General features: G+C 47.8%; 1 protein-coding gene across 1 annotated transcript in view; it reads left to right on the top strand.

Annotated features, from left to right (window-relative positions):
• Positions 1-9670: 9670 nt before the first annotated feature.
• Ttc39c (tetratricopeptide repeat domain 39C) overlaps positions 9671-16079 on the top strand; it is an 89617-nt gene continuing 83208 nt past the window's right edge. Inside the window, exon 1 of the mRNA XM_028876682.2 lies at positions 9671-10183. Coding sequence (XP_028732515.1) covers positions 10014-10183 — 170 coding nt within the window. The 5' untranslated portion in view covers positions 9671-10013. The remainder of the gene's footprint in view (positions 10184-16079) is intronic.

A 16079-nucleotide genomic window follows, 5' to 3' on the forward strand; every position in this document is an offset into this window, starting at 1 on the left:
GAGATCAAGCCAGTTAGTGACAGGGAAAGGGCTGGTGTCAGTTGCTTTTCTGCTGCTGTAACAGAACACCATGGCCAAGGCAACTTAGAAAGCTTTGAACTTGGGCTCACGGTTGCGAAGGGTTGGAGCCCATGACCATCAAGGCACGGAGCATGGCAGCAGGCAGCCAAGCATGACCCTGGAGAAGTAGCTGGGAGCTTACATCTGATCCACAAGTGTAAGGCTGAGAGTGAGCTCACTGGGAATGGTGAGCTTTTGAAGCCTCAAAGCCCACCCCCAGTGACACACCTCCTCCAACAAGGCCACACCTCCTAGTCCTTCTCAAACAGTTCCACCAACTGAGGACCAAACATTCAAGTATATGAGCCTGTGGGGGCTGTTCTCGCTCAAACCACTTACAGGGCTCATGATCCCCCACCTCTAACTGAGGAGCCATGGACAGCTGATGGCTTCTGGGGAGGGAGAGTCGGTTTTCTTTAAGGGTGTGGCCCTGATAGGTCAAGCATGCTCCGGTGGACTGCCCCACACTTGTGAGTTTATGGGTAGCACAAACTGGACTTAGTGGGTTACATAAAAAATAAATTAAAAAAGTAATTAAAATAAATTGTATGAAATTCTCAATAAAATATATGTTAAAATAAAAATATTGGTGAGTGTCACTGTGTTAGGTATACACTTATTGTGGTCATTTAGAGAGATAATAATGTCCACAGTCACATTTTGATCAATGACAGACCCACAGAAGTCCTGTGAGAGTATATGGAGCCAAATTAAAAACTCTGTCACCTACTAATGTCACAGTCATAGTAAGGCTGTGGCGGGCTGGCGTAAGCAAGCTAATTCAGATAAGTTTAGATGCGTAAACACCGCTGTCGTGCTCAGTGCAGTAACACAGGGCACCGGTTTGCAGCCTAGCAACAGGCGTCTGCATAGGTGTGCGGTAGGAGCTTGACCGAGAGCAAAGCACCTCTGAGATCACGGCCCTGTCACTGGAAGTGTGCGTGATTATAAATTCTGGCCAGCTTGGCACTCAGATCTTTTATGGCATGCACCGTATTTTGTGACAAATGAGTATCTGGCTACATCTGTGTCTTTGGTAGTGAGCTTTCCCAGGGTAAGGATCTTATGGGAGGTGTCTCAATTTTACTAGCAATTATCCCTCTTTCTGGTACAGCAGGGACACTCGACGAGTATTTTGTGGAAGAGCACTGTGCATTACCTGCAAGGAGAGATCAGCTGACTCATCGTAGAGGAATTCAGTGCTACAGAATTCTATGCTGAGACACCTGGATTGCTAACCAGAAAAAAAAACACGGGTGAGTCATGAATGAGGTGATAGTCAATTTGCAGTGTGTCTTTCCTTACTGAGATAAGCCAGCTTGGTGTAAAATATGTTAGCCACACTTGTGGTTAATTTGATTGTCAACTTGATGGTATTGAGAGATGTCCAAGCAGTTAGTATAGCTCACTTCTGAGTGTACCTGTGAAGGTATTTCCATATCAGGGTACCAGGGACCTTCCTGGAATGTGGTTGACACCATCCAACAGGCTCAGTGGGGCGGGGCAGATGGATTAAAAGAGGAAAGAGGAGCCAGCCAGTTAGTGTAAGCATTCATTTTCCTGAAACCAGAAAAAGGAAAAAACCCTTTCCTTCTCTGAATTATTTCTCTTAGGTATTGCCACAACAACAAAAAGCTAACTTTATATAACACAGTGGTAGCAGTCTGCCTCACAAACATGAGGCCAAGCTGATCCCCAGCTTCATGCAGTAAATAATCGTAATTACCTGTTTTTCACCAAACCCTTCAGAATGTTGAAGCGTTAATGGGGCTGGACACATAGATTGTTGGCAGCTGAACATGTAGGTGCCCCAACTTTGATCCTCAGCATCAATTAAAGTGCATGGGTGTCACAATCCTGTAATCACAGCGCTCTGCAGGTGGAGGGTAAGAAGTTCAACTGCATGACAGGTTTGAGGCCTGCCTGGGACACGTGCCATTCTCCCTGTCTCTAAAAAGAAAAGAAAGTATTAATGGAGTATGGAAGAAGGGACTGTTCAGATCCAAACGAGGAACCTGAAAACGTAGATTTTTTTTTTTACATATTTTGTACATTCTGAAGCAACATCAATAATGGCAAACCTGTGCTGTTTGTGTTAGAAATAGTTTGAGTTAATCATTTCCAGATGATGCATCTGGTTTTTCAATTTCATAGATTTTCTTTGTGCTGGATATTTTAAGATGATACTGTTGACAAGTACAGATATGAACAGAAGGAGCCACTGAGTTTAATTGTATTAGCAAGTGGACTTGCTTAGTAATAAGGCTAGCAATCTCAGCACTTGATTTAACTTCTGTTTCTCTTTAAGACTGGGTTACTATATAGCCCAAGGTTCTCCTGCCTCAGCATCCAAGGAATTGTCATTCAAGGTGTGTTCTCCACCAAGCAACCGGGCATTGGTCCAAGAAAGTGTCTGCACAGGCCCCTACTGGCTGTTCTCACCCTGAAGGTGACTGATTGTCTTCATATTCCACATGAAGAAATGGAAGCTCAGAGAGCTGAGCTAGAATTGCTACAGGCCACAGTTAATGCACTGCAAGGTCAGGGGCGTGGCCCATGTTTAGCCTCCTGGTCTAATACCCCTCCTCTTTACCATGCAGTATATGAACTGGTTTTGCAAGAGTTGAACACCCACCATGTGCTCTGGACTCTCCAGGAAGACCGGACTACACCTAGAGACTTGGAACCAAATCCACTCTGCGAAGAATTACCAAAACTATTGCTTCCACTCCAGATAAATTCACCTGTGTGGTCACATCTTATGTGAGCACTCAAATACTGACCCAAATCTCCTCTTAGCTGCAGACGGTGCGGGAGTTTGTGACTGGAGAGAAGTGCTGGGGAGGGACCTTCCCCAGTCCACCTGAGACAGGATTAATAACCCAGGCACAGTGATGCTGGGGCTGTCAGTAAGAACTGATGTAACAGAACGTGAAATGAGAAAAATGCATTTCTGTCCTAGGTAAAGACCAGGTAGCAGGAAAAACTATTCACACCAGCAATGTGTGTTTGCTTTCAAGACACCACAGGAGAAAGCCCACCCTGCAGTGGACGGAGCCTACTGTTTCTTCTGACACCCACCTCATCATGGGACCAGAGTTGCTCCCTTTCTGGAGACTTGACAGACCCAGATCTTGAAACCAGTGACAGTCTTCTCTCCAGAGACCTGCCCCGGGACAGAAAAGAGATGGGGCAGGGTAGTGATGGAAACGGAAGAGAAGGCTTAAAGGAAGAGAGATGTATGTTGGGGAGTAGAAGAGAATGTGTGTGAGATACTATCTGAAAAGTAAAAGGGGACACCATTCCCCCTCAAAGACATGCCATTTGAGGGCTGGCAACGGGCCTCTCCTTGCTTGAGCTGTTGAGCCCTGGAGGTGGGGGACTGTGCCATCTGGAGGAAGGACACGGGTCTCTTCCAGTTTGTATGAATCTACAGTGGTAGAGTATGGCTCCTAATAAACACCTCGTTAAGTAAGCCCTGCTGATGTCCATCAGGTATTCCATTTGGAGACAGGCACAAGAGGAGGTGTCTGGAAGGGATGACTTCCTGCCTGGAGTAATTTCTGTGTTCCGCAGGGCAGCTTGAGTAGCATGACTCAAGCTTGAGAAATGGTTCTCAACCTGTGGGTCCTGACCCCTTTGACAACTCTCTATCTCAAAAAATGTTTATATTATGATTCATAACAGTAGCAAAATTACAGTTATGAAGTAGTAACAAAAATAATTTTATGGTTGGGGTCACTACAAAATAATAAAGTGTATTAAAGGGTCATAGCATAGAAAGGTTGAGACCCCACTGTCTTAGGGTTTTCATTGCTGTGAAGAGACACCATGACCACGGCAAATCTTATAAAGGAAAACATTTCATTGGGCTGGCTTACAGTTCAGAGGTTTAGTCCATTATCATCATGGCAGGACATGGTGGCATGCAGGCAGTCATGGTGCTGGAGAAGGAGCTGAGAGTTCTACATCATGATCTGCAGGCAACAGGAAGTGAACTGTGTCTCACCGAGTGTAGCTTGAGCAGAGACCTCAAAGTTCACCCCCACAGTGACACACTTCTTCCAACAAAGCCACACCTCCTAATAGTGCCACTCCTCATGGGGGTCATTTCCTTCCAAACCACCACATTCCACTCCCTGGCCCCCAAAGGCTTGTAGCAATTTCATAATGCGAACATTCATTCAGTCCAACTTCGAAAGTCCCCATAGTCTGTAACAGTCTCAAACATATTTAAAAGTCTAAAGTTCAAAGTCTCTTCTGAGATTCATGCAATCTCTTAACTGTAATCCCCTGGAAAATCAAAATTAAAAAAAAAAAAAAAACAGATCACATGCTCCTAACATATAATGGCACAGGATATACAGGAGGGCATAGTGAGGAAATACTGGACCAAAGCAAGACCAAAAACAAGTAGGGAAAACTCCAAACTCTGCATCTCCATGTCTGATGTCAAAATGCTCTTCAGATCTCCAACTCCTTTCAGCTTTGTTGACTACAACATAATTCTTTCTCTTGGGCTGGTTCCACTGCCTGTTAGCAGGTTTCCTCAGGAGGTATCCCATGGCCCTGGCATCTCTAACATCTTGGGGTCTTCAAGGCAATCCAGCTTCACCTTCACAACTTCACTCAGTGGCTTTCCTAGTCATAGAGAAAGAGTCCATAATCTCTTTCTTCTGTCCTTGACTCTAAAGCCAGAACCATGTGGCCAAACCTGCCAAGTTCTGCTGCTTACTGGGATGGGAACATGACCCCCTTGTTCAATTACATCTTCACCAGCTTTCTGTCCTTCACTGCCTAAGCTTAGGTGTTCTGGAACTCACTCTATAGACCAGGCTGGCCTCAAACTTAGAGAACCACCTGACTATCTCCTGAGTGCTAGGATTACAGGTATGTACAACCACACCTGGACCTAAACTGTTCTTTAATTCCTTCTCACAGATTGAAAGCTTAGCTGGGTCGGGTCTTTCCCCGAGGTCACCACTCCCTTTATTCCATTTCTTCATCCGTTTATCTCCTTGAATACAGGACTTAGCTCCATTCCACTTATGGTGGCCCATTTCTCCTTAAATTGTACACTTTGTATTTTTCATTGCTCAGCTTGCTGCTTTTCATTATGAATCTTTATAAGCATGAATACTAGTAACCACACAACAGAGTCTACAATAAGCTATTTTGAGATTTCCTCTGCCAATGGAATTAATTCAAATCTCTTCACTTTAGCCTTAGGCAGACTCTTTGGACAAGGGTCAAATGCAGCCACATTCTTCACCAAAATATCACAAGAATGATATTTTGATAAGCAACATACTAAAATTCTTTTCCTCTGAAACATCTTGAGCCAGGCCCCTACAGTTCAAATCTTCCATGCTCCTACAAGTGTGGTTCATTAAGCAGTATTTAAAGCATTCCATTGCTTTCTTAAACCAAAGTCCCAAAATCCAAATTCCTCCAAACAAAAACATGGTCAGGCTTGTCACAGCAATATCCCATCCCTGGTTCCAACTTCTGCCTTATTAGGGTTTTTGTTGCTGTGAAAAGACACCATGACAATGGCAACTCTTATAAAGGAAAGCATTTAATTGGGGCTGGCTTACAGTTCAGAGGTTTAGTCCATTCTCATCATAGCATGTGGCATGCCGGCAGACATGGTGCTGGAGAAAGAGCTGAGTGTTCTACATTTTGATCCACAGGCAGCAGGAAGTGAACTGTGTCACACTGAGTGTAGCTTGAGCAAAGAACACCTCAAAGCTCACTCCCACCGTGACACACTTCTCCCAACAAAGCCATACCTCCTAATAGTGCCACTCCCTATGGGGGCCATTTTCTTTCAAACCACCACACCCACTGAGCTAGAGAGACACCCATGGGGCTAACACACACTCCTCTCCTCTGAGGCAAGCTAGTGACTACCACTTGTGAGAAGAAAAAGAAAAGATCTGCTACACAGTTTTCCATACTGGACCTTGAGCTTACTTGTCTTCTAATTAAGAGCAGCTCAGCCCATTTTACCCCACCCCAACCTAGTAAAAGGGCTATGCATTCTTCTACTCTCCTTAGAATTCCAGATATTTGTGGAACCGACTGCAGATTTATAAAAAGATAAACAAAGACACACTGCTTCTATTGTTAGCTTTACCAAAGAGTTCTTTTAATGGCACCCCAGAACAATTACATGATCTTAAGGTACTTTTGCAGATGCTGTATTCCAGTTGTAACAGCCATTGCTGTCTTAATTAGAGCAGTCCTGACATTCCCTCCTAGAAGGGGAGTGATGGCCCCAGACCTGGAGCTGAGGTCCCAGTCTCTGCTCCTAGTTCTCTTTCCCATGTGATCCCGCGTGGGCTGTAGCTATCTCCGGGTGCCAGGAGGGGCGGAAATAGATGGACTGTGGAAGGCTAACTGAATGGAGGATTCTGTGTGCGCATCTGTGGAGAAGTGGTCCATGCAGGGGTGAGGCTTTCTGGTGATGCAGGTACTATGGAATAGTGCCACTGAGCACCCAGGTGGCAGGGGTGAGAGGAGGAGGAAAAGCTGGTCTTGGTCACAGGACTGAAGCTTCAGATGCAGCCTCATTTTGGAAACCCCCTACGTGAACCAGCAAATTTGTTTCTCTAAGGTAAACTGGGTCAGGATTTTCTGTTGTTTGCAATAAAAATACCACAGCAGTATGTGTGGTGAAGTAACAGCATTTGTAGTTTCGTTTGTATAGTGGGGTGGATGCAGCATGATAAACTCTTGGCCATCAGCATAGCAGGAGGGCTGTCAGGAGGAAATGAGCTGCAGCTTCCTCCCCCTGCAGCTTCCTGCTCTCCTGCCCCTCAGCTGCTGAAGGACATACTTGGGTAAATCCTAGCTGCTCAAGTCAAGTGCACTGAAGACTTTGCTTTACAGGAGCGTACGTCGGGTCCCACATTGTCGAGAGAAGACACTGAGAGCGTTAGGAACCCAGATTTTCCTTCCCTTTCAATGGAGTAGACCTCGTGACCTTTTAACTATTCACTGTGATCTGTGCTTATCAAAGATAGCAGTCAACCGCACTTCCCAGCCTGCTAAGAGAAATGTGGCGGTGTGGCATTGCCGACCACAGCATTCTCTTGGGGTTCAGGAGCCACCTTTGAACCCCCTTTACTGTGGGCAGTATTGAGAACTGAACCTCCGGTGTCAGGCATGAGGAACAAGCTCTCTACTGCTGAGCCCCGGCCATCACTTGAATCCTTTTCATATCCCTTACCACTGAGCAGATGTTTTCAGTTATAATTTATAAGTAGCCGAATTATTCTGTATCTGATGAAATCTCACTTTGTGTATGTATCAGATGTGTTAATCTGTGGACTTCACCTCTGTCTATGCTGGGGAGCTGGACAACTCCCCTGATGTTAGTTAATCCACTGAGGTGGGCCCTTGAGATAAAACTAGCCTCACAGAAATTACTTTGTCTTTTCTGACTCCCCACCTGCTGCAGGTCCCAAATCCAGCTTGTTAACAATACCCATGGTCTCACAAACTGCTCGAAATTCCTTTTTTGTCCCCGATTTCCCCAGCTATAATGCATAGAGGACTGGGCTCTGTGCCCTCCCCAGGTGGGAGAGGGGCAGCTGTCTCCCAGCTTTGACATGGTCCCCTGGGCTCGCCTCCCTGACGCCCACACTGTGCAGGTACTAGGGGTGGATGCTCCAGGGGCCCAAAGTCCAGGCCGCCTGTGAGTGGAAGGCACTTGGCCAGGCTGGCAGCATGGATGCAGTAGATGCTGTGAGGTCAGGATCTAATGTGGACTCCGTGGGCAGAATGGTCCCGAAGATCTCCTGATGCCTTGCCCATCAAATGTGTCTACACATGAATTCATTAAAGAGCCCCTGGCCTGTGTCACCTGGGATCTGCTCTCCACTCAGTGGGATGCGTACCCCCAGCATCCTTTCTTATCAAGGATGCCATTCAGACCCCCTAGAAAACGAGGTTACAGTCTGAATGCCATTAAGGCCAGTGACAATGCTTACAACTCTGAGACTAACTCTACTTCAAGAGCACTTGGATTAAAAAAAAAAAATTAAAGGGTCAATTTGTAAAGTCTTTCTTAGCATGAATGCCACAATTCCTAAATTAGATGGTGCCATTTCCAGGCAGAGACACACTCTTTTTTTTTTTTTAAGTATTACAATTTATTTCAGTTATTGTCGAGTGTTATCTTAAACTGTAATTCCAGCAGCCAGAGGCTGAGGCAGGAGCACTGCAGTGAGTTCAAGGCCAATCTGGGCTACAGAGTAAAACCCGGTCTCAGACAGACAATGGTTTTACAACAGCAGTACAGAACAGCGAGATTTGAGGCGTGGGCCTGTTGTCCTAGCTGGCTGGGAGGCCAGGAAGGGTGACTGAGCCCAGGAATTCCAGGCCAGCCTGAGTAGCATAGTGAGATCCTGTAAGAAAGGAGACAGCGAAGTCTAACAGCTGAGAGACAGCAACTGGCGTCACTCTTAAATTTCATGGGTGAAAATGAGATATGGAGTTAGATTGCCTTGTAAGGAATGGTACAAATAACAGTGAGTAACACATGGCGAGTTTGGATTACTGTATGTCTGTGTGACAGCACCAATTAAGCTCACTATAATGTTGGATGTTATATTCGAGGGAATGTCTAGATTTGGGTATGAATGGTCTTGATGTTTAAAAGCCGTTCAGCAGGGAAGTTTCTTCTAATTGAAGTGAATGACCTCTAAGGCAGGGAAGCTAGTCCACTTGGAATAAACATAATCCTCTTTTTTTTTTTGAAGAATTATTTATTTATTATGTATACAGTGCTCTGTCTGCATGTATCCTTGCAGGCTAGAAGAAGGCACCAGATCTCATTATAGATGGTTGTGAGCCACCATGTTATTGCTGGGAATTGAACTCAGGGCCTCTGGAAGAGTAGCCAGAGCTCTTAACCTCTAAGCCATCTCTCCAGCCCTAAACATAATCTTCTTCTAACACTATTGTTTAACTGCTAAAGTAAAGGTGATAACATTTTAAAAAACCATAAACCGATTTCTTTTGTGTGTGTGTGTGTGTGTGTAAACGATGCATGCAGACACCATCACCTCACCGTCAGAAGTGACACTGCACCTCTGATTAAATTATCACCGTTGGCATTTTGCTGACTTTGGCTGACATAAAAACCACAGCTTTTTTGTTTCACGGGCATGGAAGCATAGTTGTCAGGGTGCTAAGAGAACACATACATCTTAACAGCTCACTTCTTAATACTTTTAAATATTTAGCTGTGTGGCACAGGGACCCTCTTCTCTACTGGGCTCTCATGTTGGTGGTGGGCCCCACCAAGCGGTCCAAGAGCTGGAGGCCACGCCCCCACCGCCCACCTGCTCGGGGATTGGCTGCCTTGGGCCTAGCGGGCGGCTTGGGTCGGGATGAAGTTGGGGGTGCCGGGCGCTGGACTTCCGAGGGTTCTGACACTTAGAGCCCCGGCCAAAGCACCTGGGTGTCCTGCCGCGCTCTGTCGCAGCGGACCAGGAGTTCTCTGACCCCGAGTCAAAGCTCCCCCGCCCGCCCAGTGCGTCGGGGTCCATCCTATCCCGGGAGGACTGGGCCTTGGGGCCTCGCGTGGGTGTCAGCAGCCTGGGCACTAGCCGGGGTCCGCTGGGGCCGGTTCCGGGGCCTGGAGGGGCTGCAGGAAGCGGAGGCGGCTCGGGAGTGGCTGGATCGAAGCGGGCGCAGACACCCGAAACGGCTGGGGTGGCCGCGAGCCGGCTGCTGAGTAATCCTGGGCGGCGGGTGGGGGCGGCCCGGCGCCCACGTTCCCCGCGCCGCAGCCGGGCGGCGGCTCCGCCTTCGCGTCCCTCCCCGCCCCCTGCCGGCTGCTGTGCTCGGCTCCCGGCAGGTCGGAGCGGGGCTCGGGGAGCGCGGGCCGCTGCAGCCGCCTCCCGCACCTCGCCTCGGCCCGCGCGGAGCCTCGTGCGCCCATGGCCGGCTCGGAGCAGCAGCGGCCGCGGCGGAGGGACGAAAGCGAACCGGACACGGCGGCGGCGGCGGCGGCGGCGCCCCTGCAGGACGCGGAGCTGGCCCTGGCTGGCATCAACATGCTGCTCAACAACGGCTTCAGGGAGTCGGATCAGCTTTTCAAACAATACAGGTGACACCGCTCCCCCGACTCTGTGCCCCGGCTGCGCGCACCGGGTGGCCACCTCGCGACCTGCCGCTGCTCTCTTCCCTGCTCCCCTTCGCCTCCCAGGGCTTTATCTGCAGCCTTTGCCCTGCGCCTTGGCCCCATCCTCCTCCCTACCCCACCCCCCGCTGCGTTGACCCTTCCCTCCCAGACACCGCATTCCCTGCTCACTTTCTGCCCTCCGCGGAGTGCCCAGTGTTTTCTCTGCTGCTTTCCAGCAGTCGCCTGGTCCCCCACCGCACACTGGCTTAGGGGACTGATGCATCGGAAGCAGCGGCGAGCCTGGCACTTGCAGGGTTGAGACTCTGGCTCGCGTGCTGCCTGGGCAGCCTTTGTGACCCTAGCGCGGCCCGATGCACCCGTGCCGGGTCCTTGTGTGGCGCTCTGCTTTGTATCCTTCGGCATTCCCGATGCTTTTGTTGTTTAAAGACGGTGTAGTGTAATTATCGCGCTGTGCAGAAACTTACAAATTTCAGACCAAACTCTTATCGCCCATCTCTGCCTATCCTTTCAAAACCTCAGTCTTCGAAATGAGTTACTGATGTCTTTCAAGAGACGGATTTATTAAGAATTTCTCTTGTAAGAAGAAAATAGAAGATAATATATATATATTTTTTAATACGGAAGAATGAAAGGGGAAACACGTGTGTTCCGTCTTTGAAAAATTCTACTCAAAAACTAAGTCTAGTAGCTTTCCTGCTGTTGTGGAAGGATCCTTCGCTTCACTGGGAACGGAAAACCTCCAGGTGTCCTGCTTGAGGAAGCGAACTGGTTTGCCCTGTGAATGTAATGTAGACAGGCAGTCGGATGCCTAGAGGCCTTCCTGAACATGTTTAAGGGCGTATGCTTCGGAGTTTCTTGAAGGCAGTAGTTAGGACTGAAATTAGCGAATCGCAGTGTAGTTGTGATGGAGAATTGAGTGTGTTAGCAAATGAGAAATGCTTAGACTTCAAAGAACGGCGGTTTCCACTGAGCCCAGCGACTGCTCTACAAACAGCAAAAACAGGTATCTTGCAACTAGGAACTTTTCACTAAGCCTGGTTTACGTTGTTGTTTTTCTTTTGAGACATAGTCTATTGTTTGTAGCTCAGGCTAGCCTCGGTCTTCCTGTGTCAGGGATTATAGGCTTGCGCCCCATACCTCGCTCTACTGTAGGTTAACTTTTAAGTCGGCTCCTTGACCTGTCTGAAAATGAAAACATTTGAACTCACCCAGAATGTCTTATTTAAAACACACACACGCAAAATTTTGATTTGAGCTGAGTTTCATCCAAGGCTTTGATGGAGGATTTTTTAAAGTTACTAATTCTATATTATGGCTTGCTCATAGGTTTGTTTTTATTTAAAAAAAATTTTTTTTTGAAACACAGTTTCACTATGTAGCCTTGGCTAGCCTGAAACTCACTAGATAGACCAAGTGGTAATGTTCCTGTCCCATGGGAAGCAGGAACCTTTTTCTTTGTTTAGCTGAGTGGTTCTCATCCTGTGGGTCGCAACCCCTTTGGCAAGCCTCCATCCTCAAAAATATTTACATTACAATTCGTAACAGTAGCAAAATTACAGTTATAAAGTAGCATCGAAAATAACTTTATGGTTGGGGGTCACCACAGCATGAAGAACCATATTAAAGGGTTAAGAAGGTTGAGAAGCATTGACCAGTTTCATGGGAGGTCAACAGAGGGCTGGTGACAGAGATGCATCTTAATGGAAGTTTTGTGTAGGGAAGAAGACCAGGAAATGTGTAGCTGGGAGCTGTGTTTTCCAATGGGAACTGGGAGTAAGGAAGAAGAAAAATATTGTGATACCTGTTTTTTGCCAAGCACAAGTACCAGCCACATTCCTTCATCCGTTTTCACTCTTAGTGTGGCAGTGAGGGTCCATCACCCCGGTTCTAAATCAAGACTTGGGTTTCGCCGTTCTTCCTCCGTTGCTGAGTTTGTGAGACAGTTGCAGTCTGCCCTGGACCTTATTCCCAGTGTTGTCACACAGCTTTAGTGGGGATGGGGGGAGAAGACAGAATGACTGACAGCATTATCCCATCAGCTTCCCCGTGTTCCATCTGCTGGGTTGGGATGCGGAAAGACCTTGCGTTCCTCCCACTTCCAATATGTGCTGCTTCTCACCCATGTGCCAGGAAGCACATTGCATAGAGGACGGTCAGAAACCGGCTTCCAGGGACTGGGGCTCCGGTCTAGCCCTGCCCCGTTGTGGATGCTGACTTTCAGTTTCTCAGAAACTGCTTCACTGCCTGCAAGACGGAGGTGGTGGTGGCGGCGGTGCCCATTTCAGTGGGACTGACAGTCAGACCTAACAGGAGGGGAGCTGGGGACAGGGATGCAGCTCGGCTGGTTGGGTTCTTGCCTCCTGTGCGTGAAGCCTGGATCTGATTCCTAGGCTTCCGCACCACTTAAACTGGGTGTGGTGGTACATGCTTAAGAGTCCCAGCATTCTGGAGTAAAGGCTGAGGAGCAGGATGGGAAGGTTATCTTTGGCTACATAGTGAATGTGAGATCGTCCTGGGATACAAGAGACACTGTCTCAGACAGACAGACAAACAAACAAATTAAAAACAAAAACAGAATCAAAAAGCACAATATTAACAAGAATCATCGGAACCTGACGCCACGTGTGCAGGCGGTGAAAGCTAGCCACCTTGGTAGGCCGTGTGACAGGCAGTGAAGGCTAGCCACCTTGGTAGGCGTGTGACAGGCGGTGAAAGCTAGCCATCTCGGTGTTTCTTGCTGCCACCACCGTTTAGCACAAGGCAGAATGCCCCGTTTATGCAGCTAGCTCGTCCAGATACATTTTAGATGACATCTGCTTTACTTACTTGTTTCGTGCATGTGTGTGGGGAGGTCCCGTCATGTGGTGCCTGGGGGTCAAGCCGGTATCCTCCGGTTTGGTGGCAAGTACCTCTGCCACCTGAGCCATCTTGACAATCCCAAGCTCTTCTGCACAGTGCTCACCTCAGGGACCACATTTGACGGTCATATGATAATTTAGGAAAGCTTTTTTTTTCCTGTCCGGCAGTGAATGACCTGCTGGACACTCAACACTGACTCCATGACCAGCTTGTCCCCAGGGCAGTGGGAACCAGAGTTCTTGCTGCTGTTTTATCTGAGCTGCGCCATTTACCAATAAAGACCCGGGGGTCAGATAGTGGGGTGAAAACCTGACAGATCAAAGAGGTGGCGGAGGAGCAACCAGGTGACCTTCCCCGTTTTACCAGAGACCCAGCAAGCGTCTCTCCACATGTTCCAGACCAAAAAAGACCATGAATCTCTAAGTCCCTCCCTACTACTTCCTTGCGCCTCTCTATCCAGCTCCCCGGGTCCTCCATACTCTATGGCTAATTCTTGTCAACTAGTCGCTGGCTCCACCCCCTGACCCAAGGTTAATTTTATTAACAGTCTTGGAGTTTCACAACACAAATATCCCACAACACTAGCTATTTCCTTCTTACTGTCTTCTAACAGTGACTACTCCACTTTCTGGTAAAAGTCCTCTCCTTCAGACGAACAAAGAAACACTGTCTATTTAGCATTATCGTAACTTTTTTTTTTAGTAAGAAGGTCATTTTCTCATGCCACATGAAGGAGTTGAGAAGTTTCATCAATAGGTACCACATGAGCAATGGCCACTTGTAGAAACTGCTTACAATGAAAGCCATTCTGGATTGTATAGCACAGATGTGTTTCCATGGGGATTAGAAATACCCGCCCAGTGGAGACCCTGCTGACTCTGCTCCTCCTGCAGATGGCAGTGCCTGTGTGCTCAGCCACTGTCGGGCACATGGAGATGTCTCCACAGAGACCAGGGCAGGTTTGTGCTGTGGTGTGAATGTGCTTTGTGTCTCTCTGCTGTATTGAATTTAAAGGCCTGACTGTCCTAAGAGATGGAACCTTTGGGAGATGGTTAAAGCCTTGGCACTATTGGAAGGGGGAACCTTTAGGAGGTGGGACCTAGTCAGAGGTTCTTAGGTCACCGGGGGCTTGAGCGTATTTCTCATGGCACCCTCTGGTAGTTCTTAGAAGAAGGAGGAAGCCTGACCCTACCTGGCTCTGCCCATGCCATGTGACTCCACACGCCTGTATAAGCTACCCTCCCTCATGCACCACTGGCTGCCCCTTACCAGGGTATCGCTGATCGTGGACTGTGACCCTCCATAGCACTGAGCGTAAGAAGAATTTCTGTAAAGTACCCCCTGTCAGGTATTTTGTTATAGTAAGGAAAAGCTGTCTGGCTAATGCCTCAGGACTGTTCTGCTTTGAGCCCAAAGCTGTGCTTGTAAGTTCAGGATACTCCGGTTCCCAGAGCTCAGGCTCTCGTGCAGTGGTCCACACACTGAACTGCTGTTGGCTTGTGTGACCCACACTCAGACCTTGGAGCTGGTGATAAGACAAAGTTGGTGAGATGCCCGAGAGTCTCAGTGTTGGAGAGGCCAGGAAACCACTCACCGGTCATTGCAGTGTGCAGGGACAGAGTGAACAGTGCCGAGCCCGGCCAGAGGACATTTCACAGAGGAAATGCTGCCCGAGCTTCTTCATGCAGAAGGAAGTCCGTTGAAGGAGAGGAGCTGGGGGAAGATGAGAAGAAGGATGTGAGAGATGGTGTGGTTTAAGCTAGGTTTGAGGGAGGAGCCGGTGGAAACCCAGGTAGGACAGACATGGAGGGTCAAAGCTGCAGTGTGCTGAGTAGCAGCTGATGTTGCGTGGATGGTTTTTCTGTTTTTGCTTTCCTCTCTCCTCTGGTTGTGCATGTTGCCAGGGAGTCGGTGATTCTTTCCTTAGGGCTGTTTTGCTGTTAGATGTCAGCTCCCTGTTCCCTGAGACAGTTGTGTGTTTGTGCTGTCGTGACCATAATCCACTCCTGGGCTTCCTCCATCCCCATGTGACACGGTGGTTTCCTCTTTATGTCTTGAAGGTCTTTTAATCAGAGGGCTGGTAGGAGAGGAGGCAGACGTGAAGCTCAGAGAATAACCTGATGTGGAGCGCCAATGAGCTTGGTCATTTCTGTTCCCATAGGAATTACCCGACATTTAGCCTCCGTCCTCCCGTAATGGCTACGGTCACATCCCCTGCATCTCTCTTGTCATCTTTTTTTTTTTTCGGGGGGAGGGGGCTCATGCAGCCCAAGCTAGCTTCAAACTTACTGTGTAACAGAGAATGAGACCGAACTTCTGATACACCTACCCCTCTAGCTCCTGAGTGACGAGGTGACAGGCACGCCCCTCACCATGCCCAGTCGATGTGGTGCTAGGGATCAAATTCAGGGGTCCCTGCTGTTAGGCGTGATTCTACCAATTGAGCTACATTCCACCCACCTCTTGGCATCTTTTTGACAAGGTCTTATTCTGACAGTATTGCTACCGGTTTCTGGCTGTGGATATTACTGAAGTAATAAGAATATTAAAGAATATGCTGAGGATGCATAGAATCCTGTGTTCAATCCCAAGCATGGCAGATGTATGTATGGGCCATTAAGCATGCACCAATGTTAAATATGCACAAATAAGTAAGGATTTGATAGAGAAAGACATAGGTAAGATTATGAATTCTGTTTTTCTTTTTCATTTTAATTATAAAATGCCCCAAAGTGTTAAAAGTAAAAGAAAGAAAACTTTGTGATAAATAATGTGTGTGTGTGCACATGTGTGCACTGTGGATACAGATCCTAAACTGCTCAGCACAGTTATGGAACATGTTATGGAGTTGTGTACTGTATGTCTGTATTTTGAGAACATGTTGACTGTGGAACTAGGATTATTGCTGCAGAGATAGTTTGGTATCATTCAGGGGGTGGAAAGTATGGTCTACCAGCCAGTTCCGTCCTGCTGTCTGTCTTTGCAAATAAAGTTTTATTGG

Source organism: Peromyscus leucopus, chromosome 19 (genome assembly GCF_004664715.2).
Source record: "Peromyscus leucopus breed LL Stock chromosome 19, UCI_PerLeu_2.1, whole genome shotgun sequence".
Taxonomy (NCBI): Eukaryota; Metazoa; Chordata; class Mammalia; order Rodentia; family Cricetidae; genus Peromyscus; species Peromyscus leucopus.